The 18,835-nt window shown below is 44.7% G+C and overlaps 2 protein-coding genes across 3 annotated transcripts in view; one reads left to right on the forward strand and one right to left on the reverse strand.

The window, feature by feature from the left end:
- The first annotated feature begins 3,340 nt into the window (after positions 1–3,340).
- SRSF5 (serine and arginine rich splicing factor 5) lies at positions 3,341–8,507 on the forward strand. Of its 2 annotated transcripts, none has more exons than XM_024218804.2 (8): positions 3,341–3,429; positions 4,179–4,330; positions 5,128–5,198; positions 5,414–5,512; positions 5,824–5,893; positions 7,090–7,163; positions 7,471–7,581; positions 7,749–8,507. In XM_024218804.2, exons 2-8 carry the CDS (start codon positions 4,205–4,207, stop codon positions 7,996–7,998), a joined length of 801 nt encoding a protein of 266 aa, XP_024074572.1. In that variant the 5' UTR covers positions 3,341–3,429; positions 4,179–4,204; the 3' UTR covers positions 7,999–8,507. The 2 variants fall into 2 exon arrangements, with proteins under 2 accessions (XP_024074572.1, XP_024074571.1); XM_024218803.2 differs by having other exon boundaries at positions 3,380–3,484.
- Positions 8,508–15,026: 6,519 nt separating this feature from the next.
- SLC10A1 (solute carrier family 10 member 1) overlaps positions 15,027–18,835 on the reverse strand; it is a 7,639-nt gene continuing 3,830 nt past the window's right edge. The window contains 5 exon segments of the mRNA XM_024218801.2: positions 15,027–15,083; positions 15,085–15,134; positions 15,137–15,417; positions 17,567–17,745; positions 18,386–18,596. Coding sequence (XP_024074569.2) covers positions 15,027–15,083; positions 15,085–15,134; positions 15,137–15,417; positions 17,567–17,745; positions 18,386–18,596 — 778 coding nt within the window.

Genomic DNA, 18,835 nt, shown 5'->3' on the forward strand with positions numbered 1-18,835 from the left:
ATAATCACTTTAGTACCGTGTTTAACGTTTCCCAAAATTAGCACACAAAACTACCGACAGTTAAGGTTGTGGCAGGACATACTCTATCCACCCAAAACCTTAAAAGCATGGAATTTAGGGCCTATCTACACTTGAAATGCTACAGTGGTGCAGCTGGAGCTACAGTGCTGTAGCACCTTAGTATAGACACTACCTACATCAATGAGAGGGGTTCTCCCATCAGTGTAGGTAATCCACCTCCCTGAGAGGTGGTAGCTAGGTCAATGGAAAAATTGTTCCATCAACCTAGCGTTCACTGTCTACACTGGATCTTACGTTGGATTTATGATGTCACTCAGGGGTATGGATTTTTCACACCCCTGAAAGACAGTTAGGTGGATCTAATTTTCTAGTGTAGACTCTAAGTTGTTAAAGGGAAAGATTTACGCATTCCTTTCCACCTTCACTGCTATTACACCTTTCAGAGTGGTAGCCGTGTTAGTCTGTATCAGCAAAAAGAACGAGGAGTACTTGTGGCACCTTAGAGACTAACAAATTTATTTGAGCATAAGCATCCGATGAAGTGGGTTTTAGCCCACGAAAGCTTATGCTCAAATAAATTTGTTAGTCTCTAAGGTGCCACAAGTACTCCTCGTTCTTTTTACTGTTACACTGTTGATAATGCTGTCCCAACAGTCCCTTTGCTTCCTTCTCCGATACCAAAAAGCATTATGTACCCCCAACTTCATCAAACTTGTAGTCCAACACAAAACCTTAACAGTGACCTCATATGCTTATCAACTATCACACATTCCATGCCTTTGGGAAGTTATTCTCCATTAACGCTGCTGAGGTCACTATTATTATGGGTTGGGTTAAACCTCATTGAAATTTGTGTGAATGAACCTCCACTGAAGACAACTGTCAGAGACAATTAAGGAACCAGGAGGTTGCCAAAGTAGCATGCACTAAGCAAGGTTGGCTTGTTTTTATGAAGTTGGGTGGTAGTTTTCATGCAGTTGCGCTCTCAGGTTTTTTTCCGCTTGTCTCTGGAGCTGCTCTCTTTTTTCTTAGACTATGCTCCCTATTACGGTTTTGCCCTAGACAAGTTTGATTAAGCTCATGTTAGTTTCTCATTTGATCTCCACCTGGCAGCGAATTTCTCATCAAATTAAAATCTAGAAGTTTAGCTTGATGCACATTTTTTCTATGATGGCTAAAGAGTTATAAATGTTCTGCAGACAAACACTATCAATGTATATCTAACTTACCATAAATCCACACAGGGAGTAGCAATGTGGATAAAGGACAAGTGCAGAGGGTTTTAGATTTCTTGCAGAATGAATAAAAAAATGGGAAATCCAGTAAAAAATTGCCAGGATTGATTCTTAAACACTTGTTGTATCAATTCGTTTTTCATCAAATATCATGAAAAATTCACAGAGCGTGGAAAGGTTATATTCTGTGTTTTAATTTTTGCCATTTCAGTGAGACTTTTAAAACATGAACTTCATTATTGCTCTCACCAGTGGAGGTACACCAATGGTAACAATAGAGGAGTCTAGTACACAGAGGTTAGGGAAAAGAGACAAAATATGAATAGAGGAAAACAGGAATGCGGAAATAAAGGTATGGAGAAACAAAGAAAAGAGAGTAATGTGAAGAGACAGGAAAAAATGGAGTAATGAAGAAAAAAACACCACTCATTATTGAAGGGAATTCAAACACATTTCTGCTTCTGTTTCCAACACCATCAAAAAGCAGTGAGTTCTGCCTAACATGTCCACGGAGTCTTAGTTTTTACTCCTATCTTTCAAGGTTTATCCAAGAGTTAAAGGGCCCATCCCATCATGGTAGTCTCATATTTATTTTAGCTTCTCACATCCCCTCAGCAAGAACCTGCTCCCCTCTCCCACAATTATTTCAGTCCAAATTAGAGGAAATGACTAAACTGCATTATTTTTGTAACTTCCAGATTTCTTCCACTTGTAGAAATCTTCCAGATTTCTCCTTGGACCCAGTAGGCCATTTGTTATCTTGACTGCAGTCTTCATCTGGAACCAAACTACAAAAAAATAACCCTAGGCCAAATTAATCTCTAAAATCAATGGAGCTAAACCAGGGCTGAAGTTGGCCTATGTCTTTACTTTGTCACTATTTGCTTGGTTCTGAATTAAGGTTAATTATTTAGATCTCTAGTCTATTTTTAATTTAGTGTGGGCAAGAGCACATTGCTTTTCAGTTCCTGCAAGCCTTTGCTCACTCCTGTCGCTGTCCTGAACATGAGATGCTCAACAGAGGTGCAGTTCTTAATTTGTTATATCATCAGAAGATGAGATAGCAAGACGGGTTAACAAAATATTGGGCTATTGGCTTAGCACCTTATTTCAGATTCAGTTACGCTGCTGTGCTAGGAAGCATGATGAAAACAAAGTTGTTTGTATTCCACCGCAGCCCCAAGATGGCTTCCCGGCGGATGCAATGTTTAACCCATTTTATTCCAGACTTTATTCTCTCAGGCCAGTTTTTTACAGCCTTTTCTCTCTCGCACAGACAGCTTCAAGTTACTGTTGATGTTTGTAAAGGATCTTGCGAAACAAACGCTCTTTTTAAAGAGCTGGCTGGTCCTGACTTTTGTATGCTAGAACAACGCTGGATTTGATGAGCTGGTCAGAGGCAGATTCAGCACCATGCTGCAATGAACAGACGTTCGTCCAATAAAAGATATGACCAGTCCCACCTCGCCCCCCTAATCTCTCTCCTCCGCCGTCAGCGGGGCCAGCCCGTAGGCAGGAAGTTTGGGAGCGGGGAAATGTCCCAAAGGGAGGGCCCAGGGCAGCCTGAAGGTTTCCCCGCCCGCTAGGAAGCTGGAAAAGGGGGAGATTTTCGCCTGACTCATGTGCCAAGCGTGCAGGGAAGCCTGGGCCCGCTTTACGGGGGTGCTACCGCGCTATGTATGCGGAGGCCGCGCTGGAATTGCTGGGCCCCCGCCAAGATCCAGGGGCCTCTCCCAGGCCAGCCCGCAGGCTCCTCCGGGCCCTGGAGTTAGTCACTGTGACCCAGCAACTGCCGCGGGACCCGCGCAGGGCCGGCGGTGCAAATAAAGAAATGGGGGAACTGGATGTGCGCGGCCCGAGTTGATTTCCACGGGCCTGGCGGCGCCCCACGACTGTTCCGGGCCCAGCGCCTCAGCCCCCGGACTCACAGGCAGGGCCGCGCCGGGCCCGACTCGCGAGACTCAGGGGCGCCTGGACAAGCCCCGCCTACCCGGTGACCTAGATTCTCTCTGCCGAGAAGGACGCCACCCCCGGTCGCCTCTCCACCCATGGGGGAGCCGGAGATGGGTCACGTGGTGCCAACGTCACGTGCTAGCAGCCTCCATTTTGTGGCGCAGCTACGCAGCGGACTCGCCAGTCGGGAGCTAGACGCCATAGAGGAAGGATCGAGCAAGTAGGTTACTGATTATCCTACTCGCGCGCCCGTCTGGCCTCGGCACGCACCGCAGGTTGGTGAGGGGCTAGCGGGCCCCGCTACGGATAGGAGAATGGGGAGTTGAGACTGGAAACTGCGTGGAACGGGGAAGCCCTAGGCGGGGAAGAGGCGCGCTACTGGGGAAGGCAGTCTCCGGTCTGGGGGAGTGAAGGGGGGCAAGGGCATGGTGCTGCTGTCGCGTCCTCGCTGGTGTTTAATTCCCGCTGCTGGGAGGTGGGTGCCAATCTCAGGGCGGGGGTGCTGATCGTTGCTGTTCTTTTTGGGCGTGGGTCGGGCGGCCATTTTGTGGAATGGAAATGGCAGCGTCTACTGCTTTCTTCTCCAACTCCGGAGCTGTGCGCGCATGCGCGGGTCGCTGAGCTCCGCAGAAAAGTCACCAGGGGGTGGGGCAGGAGCGCGCATGGCTCGTTCCGATTGGTGTAGGGGAGGGGTGGTGTCTTACTTGGCTCTTTCCCATTGGGGCTGAGCGGGAGGGGTGGGGCTGGCTGCTCGGATGTTCTCGGACTTTCTAGACTGCGGCACAGGGCTGGCCTCTGCGGCTGCGCAGTGAGGGTGGGGTGGGCGTTGCGGCTCTTGAGGCGGGGCGCGGCGGGGGAGAGGCGGACAAAAGCTGACTGAGGTGGGGGGGGGGTCATGGGGTGCCTGATCCCCGCACCCGCTGCAGTTCTGCCCTGGCGCGGCTAATGGTCTCCTTCCTTCTCTTACAGTTGATTTAATCGTGACTAACGACACCATGAGCGGCTGCCGCGTATTCATCGGGAGGCTGAACCCTGCAGCCAGGGAGAAGGACGTGGAGAGATTCTTCAAGGGATACGGACGCATCCGGGACATAGATCTGAAAAGGGGCTTCGGATTTGTGGTAAGAGCTGTTGCAGCAAAACTCCCCTCCCTGCAGAGGCTGCTCGTGCCTTCAGCAGCTTGTAATAATGTCTCTGAAATACACTGGATCTACCTGGTAAGTGAGAGTGAAATAGGCAGATTCATTGTTTGGATAAGGAGTGACCTAATTTAAGTCTGTTTGCTTTCCAGCAAGTAGTTGAAGCATATTTCTAGTCCAATAAAACGCATTTTTGCTGCCCCCCCCCCCTTTTTTTTTTAAATTGGGATGGCTGGAAGTTGGGGTATGGGTAACAGATTTTGCTTGTCTGTGATGAGAGTTTATGGTGCAATACAAACATGCTGGAATGCAGCCTGTAAGCTTCCACTTCCAGTAATTTTTTTTGTCTAAAAAGTTAACATTTTTACTAGTAATGCAATATGTCTAATCATTTTTGCTGTAGTTTGAATACATTTAAAGCACTACAGTGGTTCAGTGAAGATACCACCTATGCCAACTGCAGGGCTTCTGTCAGTGTAGGTAATCCACCTCCCTAAAAGGTGGTAGGTCAGTCAGTCTCCTGTCAGCCTAGCCCTGCCTACACTGTGTTTAAAGTTGGTTTGATTGCATGCTCAGAGGTATGGATTTTTCACACCCCTCAGTGGTGTAGTTATACCAGCTTAATTTCCTAGTGTGGGCTAAGGCTTAGTTTCATAAACTGGAGATCTGCTTTTAATGCTTTCTTTTATAAGGCTGTAGTAGTCTCTTAACAACTAGGCAGATTACAGACATTTTTAGTTGAATGTCGGTATCAAAGATGGTGTTTTCTTATGAAATAGGAATTTGAGGATCCAAGGGATGCAGATGATGCAGTCTATGAACTGGATGGAAAGGAGCTCTGCAGTGAGAGGTAAATGTCTTGATGTTAGTAGCATCCAGTATGCTGCTTCATGTGCAGCTTTAAAATAAAACTAGACAAGTAAATCAAACTGCTAAACTTCATAAATTCAGTTATACTCTTCATATAAAATATGAACATAAGTTCTCTTGTATTTCTCATTAATGAAAGCACACAAGCTTGTACCAAGGGGTACGCAGGTGAAATAGAGTCGTGTTTTCTTTCAGGGTTACAATTGAACATGCACGGGCCCGTTCCAGAGGTGGCAGAGGCAGAGGGCGATACTCTGATCGCTTTAGTAGCCGCCGTCCACGTAATGACAGGAGGTATGTATAGTTGAATAGTCTTAATATATATGGTCCAGTTAAGTGTGTGTCATACCACCATCTGACTGATTTCTCCCTCGCCCCACAGTCCCCCCAAGTATTTGAATTGATATAGCAGTGCCAAAGGAAGTTATTACATGAAATAGGCATGTTGTATCTTTTTATAGAAGGTTACTTTGCAGCGCTTATTTTAAATCAGAGTACCCGGTTTTAAACCTCAAGCTTTTTTCATTGACCCTGCAAAACTTACTGAAATTCTAGTGTCCTTGACTTTAAATGCTGTAGATGAAACTAAATATTTTTCCACACAGAAATGCCCCACCTGTACGAACAGAAAATCGTCTGATAGTAGAGAATCTGTCTTCCCGAGTCAGCTGGCAGGTTTGTTAAAACATAATTGACTATTTTGATTTCATTTAATAGGTATGTAATGTAAAATATACTTTTTACTAAAAATATTTTAATATATTTAATTGGAAAATTATTATTAATGTAATCTTAAATAACATAACTAAGGTATTTTCAGAACTAATGTAATATGTAAATATTCAATGTAAATATTTGAGGAAATTTATAAATATATATATATTATTTTTTTTCTTGTTCAAAATCAATTTTAACCACATATTAAACCCTTTATTTGCCAGCCTATCTGTGTCGTTGGCCTTATGACGAGGAGTGCCTGTGGGTTATCCTAATCGTTGTCTTGGTCACTCTTGGTTGGGCCTGGTTGACTTTTCCAGTCAGCTCCTACAATGTAGCAGTTGGCCACCTCTAGATCTGTGTTTGCTGGTCTAGACGTAATCGATGCACTTCCTTAAAGTGCCAGTTTGCAGCGATCCCAGAGAGTTAACGAGATCTGATCCTTAAATTGAGAGCTGTTCCTCCTGTAACGCTTCCGAATAAGAGGTCGTGGTCGAAAAGAGTTGAAAGATACGAAATTAGGTGGTCGGTCGTTGGAATCCTGATCGCAGTAAAGTGGTCCTTGGTAACTCCACAAGAGTAGAAAATGTCTGCATCCGTCAGTAGTCTGCTAATAGGGAGGGCTGTGCGATTAAAGGCTTCCATCGACTGGGTAGTGTTCTTCAAATGGGTGGCGAAGAGCCAGTCGGGCATATATCATGACGGTATCTTCGATCGCTTAATGCAGTTTGCTGCTTGGCTAGCCTAGGGAAATTTTAATGAAGGTAAAGTAAACTATATTTTTATGACATATGGGGCACAAAATAACTGGTGTATTGTAAACATTCTGTATAAACATAAGGCTTATTCTATTGCAGTCTCTTTTTACACTTCAAAAATATGTAGGTAATATGCACTCAGTTCCATATATAGACTAATACTTTCTTTAATGTTAAAATTATCAGCATTTTGCTTAAAGCAATGTGCTATTTTCATTTATTTCGTGCCCTGATGTAGATAATTCAATAATTCAATTTTGATAGAATACAAGTATGGCAAGTGCCATGTTTGTAATTTATCTAACATCTTCTCTTTCAGTAGTCATGTTCTTACCTTTTTTATATATGTAAACATTAGTTCTGTTTCTTTGAATAACAAATTTGGTCTCGCGTTAGGATCTCAAAGACTTCATGAGACAAGCTGGGGAAGTAACCTTTGCAGATGCACACAGGCCTAAGCTAAATGAAGGGTAAGTATCTGAAACTTCTCTCAAACTTGTTGAACATTCATTACTAGATTCAGATATTTCTAAATACTGAATCTAGTTTCAGCACTCTTAATGGGTGCCCACTGCTTGAGTTGAAACATAGCCCCGTGGGATTGCAGTAAAAAGGCAAATGAATGCTATTTGAGGGAGAAAATATTAATTCACAGTTCAGTTACTGACATGAATGAGTCAACCAATCTTGTAGCAAAACTTTAAGATCTGTCACATGGGCTAGGTAATTCCTGGCACTTAATGTGAATCATGTTGTTTTTTTCCCCTCTTTTTAAAGGGTGGTTGAGTTTGCCTCTTACAGTGACTTAAAGAATGCTATTGAAAAGCTCTCTGGCAAAGAAATCAATGGAAGGAAAATTAAACTAATTGAAGGCAGCAAAAGACACAGGTATGAGTTTTTAAACCTCCAAATGATGCTGAAGTACAGGCTATAATAGAATTTGAGATTTCCTTGTGAACACTCATATCTGCTTGATAAAGCACTCAGAATTTCATATTGCTTATTGTACTATATCAGTACTTAATGGCTAACATCGGTTTGTATAACTTCATTAGTAGGTCCAGAAGCAGGTCTCGTTCCCGTAGCAGGAGCTCATCCAGGTCTCGCAGCCGTTCTCGTTCCCGAAGCCGCAAGTCTTACACCAGGTCCAGGAGTAGGAGCCGTAGCAAGTCTCGTTCAGTTAGTAGATCTCCAATGCCTGAGAAGAGCCAGAAACGAGGTTCTTCTAGTAGATCAAAATCTCCAGCATCTGTGGATCGGCAGAGGTCTCGGTCAAGGTCCAGATCTGTTGACAGTGGAAATTGAACTATATAAGTAACTTGCCCGGGGGCCTTTTTTAAACCATACTTGCTATAACTTGTGGTAAGTATGTGATTTTTCTGTGGGGAAGGGTTTGGATGTGGGGGAGGGACAACTTTGTAGATATGGACCACCGCGAGGTATGAATTAAATGTATTAAATGTCTTTTGATAATCTTTTTCTTGCTCACATTTTTGTGGATGTCAAGTGTATAGTTTGTGTATTTGGGCAGAGCTCTTTATAACTAAAGCTAATAACTTCAATTTTTTTGTACTCAAAAAAAGAAATCATCTGAACGTTTTAGTTCCCAGTGTATTCAAACATGTGAATGATAATTCAAGATTAGTTTAATGTCTTCAATTAAACTAATAGCTTTAGGCATTTAAGAGCTCTACATATGTGCTGTACATAAAGCTTTATATCAGAGGGTTTTTTGTGCTTCCAACAATTGTTTGTTGAGTCAGCAAAATAGATTATGCTGCTCAAGATTGATAATAAAACCTTAATTTTAAAAACTGTCTCGTTTTCATTTAAAATGACTCTTCACTCAACACTTGAACCCAAAACATCTATATGTTGCTCAAGTCTCCTAATGACACAGCTCATTTAACAAAAGGAATTCATTTTGTCTCATGGTCGGGAGCTTATGGTGGTGATACTGTGTAGCTCCTATGTCTTAGAGTAGAAGTAGAAACAAGCAGACTCATAATAAGGAAATGTTGTTTTTGTCCTTTGGCTAACTCTTGATAGTGCATATCTTCAAGGAACAGGTGGTCATGAGTAAGCATAATTAAATGGATATGAAGAAAGGAAGTCAAGTGTGACTATAACAATGTTGGGACTCATTAGAATAGGGATAGATTAGACAAAAAATATTGCCTCTATATAAATCCAGGGTATGCCAACATCTAATAGTGCGACAAAACGATTAGGGAAGATGTCAGAGCTTTTCAATTTTGACAGATGACTTTAGGGGGAATGTGACAGGTCTATAAAATCACGACTGGGGTGGAAGTTTGTGGTGTTCCTTATAACACAACCCTTAGGGCTCACCAAATGAGATTAATAGGCAGCAGGTTTAAAACAAAAGGAAGTATTTCTTCATAAACACACTGTGTGGAACTCTGCCAGAAGATGATGTGAAGGCCAAGACTAACGGGGCTCAAAAAAGAACTAGATCAGTTCCTCTTCAGATAGGTCCCTCAATAGCTATTAGCCAGGATGGGCAGGGATTGTAGCCTCTGCCAGAAGCTGGGAATGGGCAATTGGGTGGATCCACTTGATATGATAACTTCTTCTGCTCATTACCTCTGAGGCACCTGGCATTGGCCACTGTTGGAAGACAGGATACTGGGCTTGATGGGCCTTTAGTCTGACCCAGTATGGCTGTTCTTATAAGCCACCCTGCCTCTCTTTCATGTCATGCGTTGCCTACGTATACATGGAACCTTATCACTGAAAGCTGTCTGCCTTTTATGTTCAGAGAGGTAGGGGATTGAGAAACTAGTGATGATAAAAGTTGGGTGTAAAATGGACTCTTACTCCTTTCAAGCTGCAAAGGTAACAGGAAAAGGCCATTAAGAATGCAAGCTTGAACTTAATAAGAGGAAACACTTAAAAGGTGGGTACTTGTAGCTACATATAGTTTATTTCTCTGCATTATTTACATGCCCCAGTACTTAAAAAGCTAGTAGGAAACAGGAGCAGTTCTTGGGGTAATGGGGCCTTGTTTTAGGATAGGGAGGTGGAGCTTACTGAGGAATTGAGTGGTATTGATCAGAAAGTGGGAGCCTCTTTCAGAGCACTAGATTTCATAAAACCAAAGATTGGTGTTAGCTGACATGAAATCGGGGCAATATTTCATTATTTTGGTTAGGGCCTCAGCAGTAGCAGAGCACTTTGGCATGCCCTAGAAAGCTATAGTAACTTAACAACTGTTTGCCAAGTAGGCTGAGGTCTGCTTTAAACTCAAGTGATTTGTGAATTTGTTTTCTAACAGTTATCAGAGTGCCCAATACTAGAAATAACGATCCATAACTAGCTGCCATCTCTTGGGGTTCAGTCATAATATAGGACATTCTGGGGAAATATGTTCTGGTAAATGGTTGTATGCAACTTGTCCTAACTGCTCAATTGCATGTAATGGAGGCTCTATACTACTAACCAGCTCCAGTTGTAGGATCTGGATCAGAGTTCTGTCATTGTTACCATTGCCATTTTGTGTCCACAGGTCAGCGACAGTTCTAGGTGGTCACAGATTTGTTGCAGTTAAGATTCCGGTCTGTGAAAAAACAGGACTTGCCATATGCTTTAAAAGAAGTGATACCTTAAGTACACTTAGTTCTTGTTGCACGGAGTTGCATACTTGGCACTGAAAATGCTGTTCCTTTAAATTATCAATTAAAGTGAGGCAGACTTTTTCTACCTTGTTTTGTTCGTTTTTTGGGGTGTAAGTGTATCCATGTGCAGTTTCTTCCAAGGGTAGTATTACCAATTCAGTGTTGTTGCAAGTCTTGCAACATATTGTTGGCTTTAGAGTCTCTTAGCAGGTGTCTAATTTAAAATCTTTATTAAGGCAAACACTCAGCAAGTAGCAGTCAGTTACAAATGGGAAGCTCAGTTGCATGACCTCATATGTTGCTTCCAGCACTAAACAAAACAAGTTTAACCTACTTTTGTTACATAAACTTCTCATGCATATGTATTAGTTTCTCATTTCCATGTTAACTTTCTTCCTCTCAGTACAGGTTTAGTGTTAGTTCAAACTGGCCTTCTAGCTTTTGTCATTTTTCTTGGTCTTGCAAACATGATTACACTGCAATTTCTTACACATACATAGTTTGACTAAGTGTTACACTGTTACGTTAACAGAACAGACTCTTAAAATCTACAGCAGGCTTCTGTCAGGCCTCTGCTCACAAAGTATATGTGGTGTTTTATAAGGGTTTTCCTGACTCCGATTCTGTTTTTTATGAAGCTTATTTCTTCACTAATATGGCTGCTGTTTAATGTGAGTGGAACTAAAGACCCAGCTGGTTACAGTCAGGCTGCCCCCAGTGAAGACAGTAAATGCTGTTTCCAAGCAAGGTCGGCTCCAGGCACCAGCTTACCAAGCAGGTGCTTGGGGCGGCCACTTCAGAGAGGGGTGGCACGTCTAGCTGTTTGGAGGCAATTGGGCGGACGGTCCCTCACTCCTGCTCAGAGCGAAGGACCTCCCGCTGAATTGCCGCTGCAGATCGCGATTGCGGCTTTTTTTTTTTTTTTGGGCTGCTTGGGGTGGCCAAAACCCTGGACCGGCCCTGTTTCCAAGGGGCTGAAATCAGTCTGCCCTCAAGGAAGATGGTGGCCCACCATGAGTCGTCATGTAGGAGCCAAGTAGAGGACAGGAGAATGTGGAGGGAATTGTGCTGCTGAAAAACTGGTCTTTGAAAAAGACACCACATGATTTTAAGGCAATCCCATGCGCTTTTTGGGGGGGTGGGGAGGGTTCTGATGAGTTTTGAATGGTGGGGGTTGGCAGAGTTACAGTGGAATCTTTAAACTCTGCATCCCAGGATATCCCAGCTATTAAAGGGACATTAACCATATGCAGTTGCTGCATTTCGGAAAGCTTTATCCAGTAGTGTGAGGGATAACGGTCTTTGGAATGCAAGTGAGACAGCCATTGAACAAATGGTCAGTGGCTAAAGATAACTTGCTTCTAAAGAGCTTTATGACCATGATGGGTACCAGCATAATAGAAGTCAGTGGAAAGGCTCTGATTTACTTCAATGAGGACTGAACCAGGCACTGTGTGCAAAAAGAATTCTCATCCTTTGCATCACCAAGGACTATTGGCCTCTTGCCAGGCACCTAAGACATCTAGTTTACGTAATGTATTGAAACTACAGCAATTGTAAGTCAAAAGTTTGTGGCTTTATTGAATGGTGGTTTTTTTAATATGCTCAATATTCTTAAATAATTTTACTTTGAGGTACAGTAAACCACTGGTCTGAGCACAGAACTGGGAGCTTCTGAGTTCTAATGCTGCCTTGTTACTGACTGTAACTAAGCCACAAGGCCACAATGTTGATATGATGCTTTCAAAATGTTCAGTATTATGTCAGATGCTGGAGTGTTCCTACAAAGCAAGGCACTTTGGGACAGGTGGTCTTGTCCTTGGGCAGACCAGTCCAGCAGTTAGGGTACTAGTTTAGGATGAGGCAGACCCAGGTTCAGTTTCTTGCTCTGCCCCTGATGTGTGATTTTGGGAAAGTCACTTCGCCTCTGTGTGCATCAGTTCCCCGTTTCTAAGATGTGGATAATAGCCCTTAAGTGTATGAGGCAGTCAGACACTAGGGTCAGCCTTAGAAGTATCTTAGAAAGCTCCCCATGTTAAATTATAGAAACAATAAGGTCACGTTTTGGGGCTCCAGTGCCTATGGTTTGGGGACCTTACATGTACAAAACTGCTGGGGTGAAGAGGAGTGCCTGTGATTGATAGTAAAGGACTCCTAAACTGTACATTTTGGTCACATTTCATTTGTCGATCCCGTGTTGAGAAAATTCCAGGCTAGCTTTTAGATGTCAATTAGAGAAATTAGCTTGAACTTCTGAAAGGCTTTTGCTGCTCTCACAAAACTATGTGCACAGAAAAACACCTCAAATGAATGGGTCTGGCTCCATTAATGGTAGCAACCACTAATAAGCTATGTCATGCTGTTGGTTCCAAGGTCTCCGGCACAGAGCTCATGGGAAACTCGGAGAGAGCTCACTGAGATGGACTGCACCATTTCTTCATCAGCCAAAATATGAATGTTTTGGAGATGACCAAAAATTGGTTAGTCCAATGAGTCTCAAACTATAGCCTGTGGCACTTGGTGCCCTTTCTGGAGAACATCCAATGGGGGGGAGGGGACAGTGGGTCTGTGAGAGGATCTGCTCACCCCTTTCTTTTAAAATCAACATTGGTGCACATTTCATGCAAAACTGCTGGAGTTCAGCAAACTGGGTGCAGAAGCTATAACCTGGAGCACTGGTGGTGTATCTGAGGTGTGGTGCTTCTGTAGTATCCACCTATTTTGCTGGTGTTTCTGTTTCTTGTGCAATATCATCCACAGCTGTATAGATCATTTTTGTTGTATCTAAAGAAGAGGTGGGGTGAAAAAAAGTCATAAGACCACATTGTCCAACCCATATCACTGGAAGGTGATGCTGCAGGAAAGATGAATGGTTGCTGTAATGCAGGGATTCCTAAATTGCACTGAGCGATACTTGGCCCTTTTTAGATCTCAAAGAAGCCCAAGGGACAGAGCTGTGCAAAATAAAGGTGGCAAGCCCCATCCCGCCCCCTCTCCCCCAACAACAACAAAAAACTGCAGCTATTTTGTTTCAAGTCATTTCATGAACCAGACTTTGATTTGCAAGGAATTTTTAGAAGAGTCCATTTAACAGTAAGTGGAAAATGTCACCTTTTTGTATACGTTTCCAGTGCACGCTGCTTTTCTATCAGCAAACTAGCTCCATTTACAAAATATGACAAACCACCACTACTGCACTCCAAGGTGCAAATCAACCTCTGCTCTGCCTCCCAAAGTAGGTGGAGCCAGCTGGCTAGGGCAGGGGCAGGACTAAGATGGCTGCTAGATGTTCTGCTTGAGTGGCTCTCCCAAGTAGTCCCTCCCTGTAAGGCTCAATGGGTTTTGAAGCTGTTCCCCAGCTGAACCCCAGAGGGAGAGCTGCAGTGGTACTGTACCGGAACAGCTGTCCTTATTGCCATGAAACTGGCCTACAGCATTTTTATTTTTTAAATCACAAAGGCATTTGCTGAATTTGCTTACACACTCCAACCAGTCTCCCCTCTCAGCTGCAATACTTTTCTGCAACCTCACCAAAACGCAATCCACTCATTTGGATTAAGCATTGTTCACTTCCTGTCCTAAACTTGTATATTGGTCCAGAAGAGCACCATCTGGCAGAGGTAAGTGAATTCATGTTCATTAAGAACTTCAATGATGCAATCAACTTATTTTTGTAGGCCACTGTGATGGGGTAAGATGGTCCCATCCTGTGCTAGAAAGGGTTAAAGGCCAGACTTGGGCTCAGGTAGCCACACTTGCTGCCTCCACAAAACTAAACTATTCGAGAGATGCAGAGCCAGCGTGCAATGGCTGGCAATTACAACACTGGTAGAGCCTGGCTGAACAGATGATTCCTTTGTTCTGTGTCTTTTGAGACTTTGTTTTTGAAAGATTCCTTTTCCTGGAAGGGGCTGGATGCTTTGAGGGCACTTGGCTGGAGGGCTGGCTGATACAGTGGTTTAAGCATTGGCCTGCTAAACCCAGGGTTGTGAGTTCAATCCTTGAGGGGACCATTTAGGGATCTGGGACAAAAATCTGTATGGGGATTGGTCCTGCTTTGAGCAGTGGGTTGGACTAGATGACCTCCTGAGGTCCCTTCCAACTCTGATATTCTATGATACTATGGCTGGAATAGGCATAGTATGTATGGGGGAAACTGAGACAGAGCAATCCTAGGACCATGTTGTGCCACAAAGGGGTGCACTCAAGAGTTGCATGCTGTCATAGTGACCTGACAGTTGTCAGATGGTAATGAGTATGATGTTACTGGCCAGGGCTGGGTAACAAAATATGAAGGTGAAAAGCTGCTCATACTACAGAGCTTCGAGTCTTAGAGCCTCTAATTTCTATTCTTTGCAGAAATTTCACCTAGCATTTACCTTCTAATGACATGACTTATGTAACTTGCATAATGGGGTGACCCTTTCTCACCCCTCACTCAACAACGGATAGTGATACCCAAGCTGCATCAGCTGCTGTCTACCTCATATTCCTCTGTTTCAAATGGACTTGATACTCGTCTCCTTTGAGTTGTGTCAATACAGATTCCCTGCTTTTGGGATGTGCCTGCGCACTGAAGCACAGGACTCTCCGGAAAGCTGTGACTATTGGTGGGTTCCACAGTCAGTACCTCACACTACTAAACTTTGATATCAAAAGTTGTGGCCCCTAGTATCCTCAATTCCCTATGCAGTATCATCTGGAGAGGCTATTCTTCACTTCTAGCTGTTTAGTTTTGCTGTGTGCTGTTATACAGCAACTGAGTTCCACCCCAGAGAGAGCAGCAGTTCCGTGATGGGGGGCAGTGATACCAGTGTATGGTTTATACACTACTTTGAGATGAAAAGCCTGTAGGAACAGGAGAGAGGTTTTAGTTATACTACACTTGCCGTTTGGTTTCTTCAGCTTTTCGTGAACCCTGAAGGCCAGTATCAGGAGAAAGCCCTCTCCAAGCTGGAATACCATGTATAGGAAAGGGAAGAAGAAAAGGGGTCCAATGACATCAGGGGCAAAGGCCACTTTGAGGATGGTAGAGCAGAGTTGCACATTCTGGCAACCAGTCTCCATGCAGACTGTCCGCCTGCATCTGTACAGGAAAGAGTTAAACACAGGCATGAATTGCAGAACTGCAGACAGGGTGCCCAGCTGTTTATGCGTTTGACCCTAGTAAAAAAACAGCAGTAGGAGCAGTGCTGAGAATTCGAATGAGATGCTTTGTTCAGCACTCCTTTGGGAGTGTGCAACGATAGGTAGTGACAGAGGTGGGGTGCATGGGTGGAAATCCTGCCTAGTCATGATTGGCGGTCATGAATCTGGGGTTCTCCAGGAGCTGCTGCCACCACAAGGGGAAAAAAATCTGGTTCAAAAGTGAGGAGAGAGAGTCACCAGGGAAAGGTAAGGGGAGGTTTGTGTGTGTTAGGAGGGTTATCTTGGCTGGGTTACCCATGGGCTCAAGGCATGATAAAGGATGATTCAGTTGTGTAGTGGAGTCCCAACTTTGAATCTGTGCTGGGGTCTTCAGCTGAATATTGTTATGCCCTTTGTGGTGTGAGGCAGTTATCAAAATAGGAAAAATTGTTTGAGTTTTGTCAGTCCTGTCAGCACGCACTAACCCTTTTCTCCATCACTTTCTACTTGGGAGTTCTCCTGACTTTTCTCTTTCATATTTCATTGTCAGTAACTGAGAATTCTGAAATGAACAGGTCTGTAGTGACCAAAAGTCAAACCATTTATCAGCTTGTTCAGAGGCCTGTGTGAAACAACTTGGTGGGTCTTCAGATGTCCATTTGACAGTATTGCCTCTGCCATTGGTTCCACTTTTGTCAGACTCAAGACGGCCAAAGAATGATTTGGTCCATGAGACTCTACTCATCTCTCATCCCAGTAAGGATTGAGGCACGTGGGCTAGGGACAATACAGAGGCAATGTTCCCTCTAATTTTTTACATCCACGTGCGGAATTAATTTTGTTATGTGCAACAATATGGCGGTGATGTGTGGCGAAGGTGGGGCCAAGGGGTTTGGAGTGTGGGAGGGGTCTCGGGTGGGGCAGAGGGTTGGAGTGCAGGGGGGTGAGGGCTCTGGCTGGGGGTGTGGGCTCTGGGGTGGGGCTGGGGATGAGGGGTTTGGGGTGCAGGCTGCCCCAGGGCTGCGGCGGGGAGAGAGGACTCCCCCCAGCCCTTTCTTGCTGCAGCAGCCCGGGGCTGGGGGGGGAACGCCTCTCCCTGCCTGGGCAACTCCAGGGCCGGGGGAGAGGCATCTTTCCCCGCCTGCGTGGCCCTTGATAGCCTGCTGCGCGGCCGCGCAGCTTAGAGGGAACTTGGTAGAGAAGTAGCTGCACTGTCCCTGCCTGTATTCATATGTGTCCTGTAGTTAAACAACAACTGTCAATCTCCAGGGTTGCTGGAGGCTGACAGCTCACGACCCCCCATGGAATAACCTTGTGACCCCCCTGAGGGGTCCCAACCCCCAGTTTGAGAACCCCTGTTCTAGGCTGATCGCCAGAAAGGAAGGATGCATCTCGTAGGCTCCAGCCCGGGAGCAACTGGAACCCCAGACCATGGAAGCCAGAGGCACTGAGATCTAGGCAGATGCCTGGATACCTGTGGATGCCCAAGGGAGGCCGGAGCTTCTGGAATCTGCACGCTGAGGAACCGGGAGACCTGAAAGATGTCTAGACCACAGCATCGGGGAATATGGTAGGAAGTAGCCCAGGGGAACTAGACAGTGGACTGGTTATCAAACTGGATCTTGAGCCAGTGTGTTTCGGTCAGATCCCCGCTGACTCTGAGGAAATCACACTTGCCACTGTCAGGGCCCTGGGCTGGGACCCAGTGGAGCCTGGAGGTCCCAGGTCCCCCTATCCCGGCTGCCACCCACCCTTAGGTGGCTGCCTATTCCCCCAACTGGCCACTAGACCACTCAGCTCTGCTGAGGAGGGCAGGCATATTGATTCTGGCCATTGGGCCACACAACCCCACTGAGGAGGGGGTTCTATTGACTCTGGCCATTAGGACATATTGCCCTGACATCAAGGACAACTATATTGACTCTGGCTACTAAGCCATACTGCCCTGCCGACAAGAGTGAGCATATTGACTCTGACACCTTGGGCCATACAGCCCTGAGGATAAGGGCAGGAAGGCAGACTTACTGCGGGGCCATGATGGCCTTGCCCCTCTCCCCAAAGGGGGACGGGGTGTAATTGCCCCGCTACAGAGATGTAGAGGGACCTACCTGTCATTGAGATTGAAAAATGAAGATAGCATGTAGCCAAGCAGGAAACCAATAAAAGGCATCAAGGCAGACGTTCCCAGTAGGGGTGGCGAGAAGATGATCAAAATACTGTTTCCAACACTTGTCACAAACAGAGCGATTATTGGAACAGATGATACAAGCAACACAATCATCCCTGCCTGAAATAAAAGTGGATCAGGAGTTGGGAAAGACAAGACAAAAATCGCCATTAAAATTAGCCAAGATGTTTGTAAGTAGCTGTCCCATTGTCGGTTAGAATGATACCTTCCTACTTGTAATAATATAGCACCTTCATCTCAAAGCACTTAAGAGACTCTATTGGAACCCCTTTACTCACAGTTAGAACACAGGCACTGCTGAGACGGAATATGGTTGCTGTTTTTTCTAGGCATAAGTAGATGCTGGTGATCTGTCCCAGTCGCTTCTGGATGATTGCCACAAAGCCCTAGTTAGTGGCTTTGAGGCTTTCCTCTTATCCTGTGTTGGCAGGCATCTGAGCTCTCCGCACAATAGGAGAACATTTTGTGCAAGGCTATGGATTGGTTAGAGAGTGTTGTCCAGTGGTTAGAGCAGGGAACTGGGAGTAAGTACTCTTGGGTCCTGTCCTCAGCTCTTTCACTGGTTTGTGGCATGATCTAGAAGAAGCTACTTAACCCTTCTGTGCTTCAGTTTTCCCATCTGTAAATCAGGGGTACAGATACTAATTACCTCATAGGCAACTAGTGAGATGAAATGTTTGTAAATTGCTTAGAAGCCCTTAGGGAAAAGTTATTACCACAAAATAATGCCATTTCTTACCTTGATGATGAGGCGAGCATACTGTGGCTTCTTCTCATTCAGGAAGATCCCAATTGTGCAGGGAATGAGCATCATGGCCAAGGAGATGACTATTCCCTTGTAAGGTACTTTGCCCTCTAGGTTGCCCTGGTACAGCCCTCTTGAGTAAAGATACAGTAGAAGAGGCATCAGCCCAAGTGCCAGGAGCGTTGAGCATGTGGTCATCACAATGCTGAGATGAAGGGAGAAAGTAATAGCAGTGGAATAAAATTCTTTGTTGGAATATTCTTCTCTTTATCTAACTTGGATACATACATCCATCTACAATTTCAGCTCACTTTTCCCATTTCTCCCCTTTCCCTCACAGAGGTTTCAGCATTACCAGGTGGTGAAAGGACCTACAGGAATGGAAGTAAGGGAAAACTGAGTAGTTAAAGGACAGTTCTATTTTAGGCTCAAAAAGTAGTCATA

The sequence above is a fragment of the Terrapene carolina genome, unplaced genomic scaffold (genome assembly GCF_002925995.2).
Source record: "Terrapene carolina triunguis isolate 2854851 unplaced genomic scaffold, T_m_triunguis-2.0 Scaffold96, whole genome shotgun sequence".
Classification (NCBI taxonomy): domain Eukaryota; kingdom Metazoa; phylum Chordata; order Testudines; family Emydidae; genus Terrapene; species Terrapene triunguis.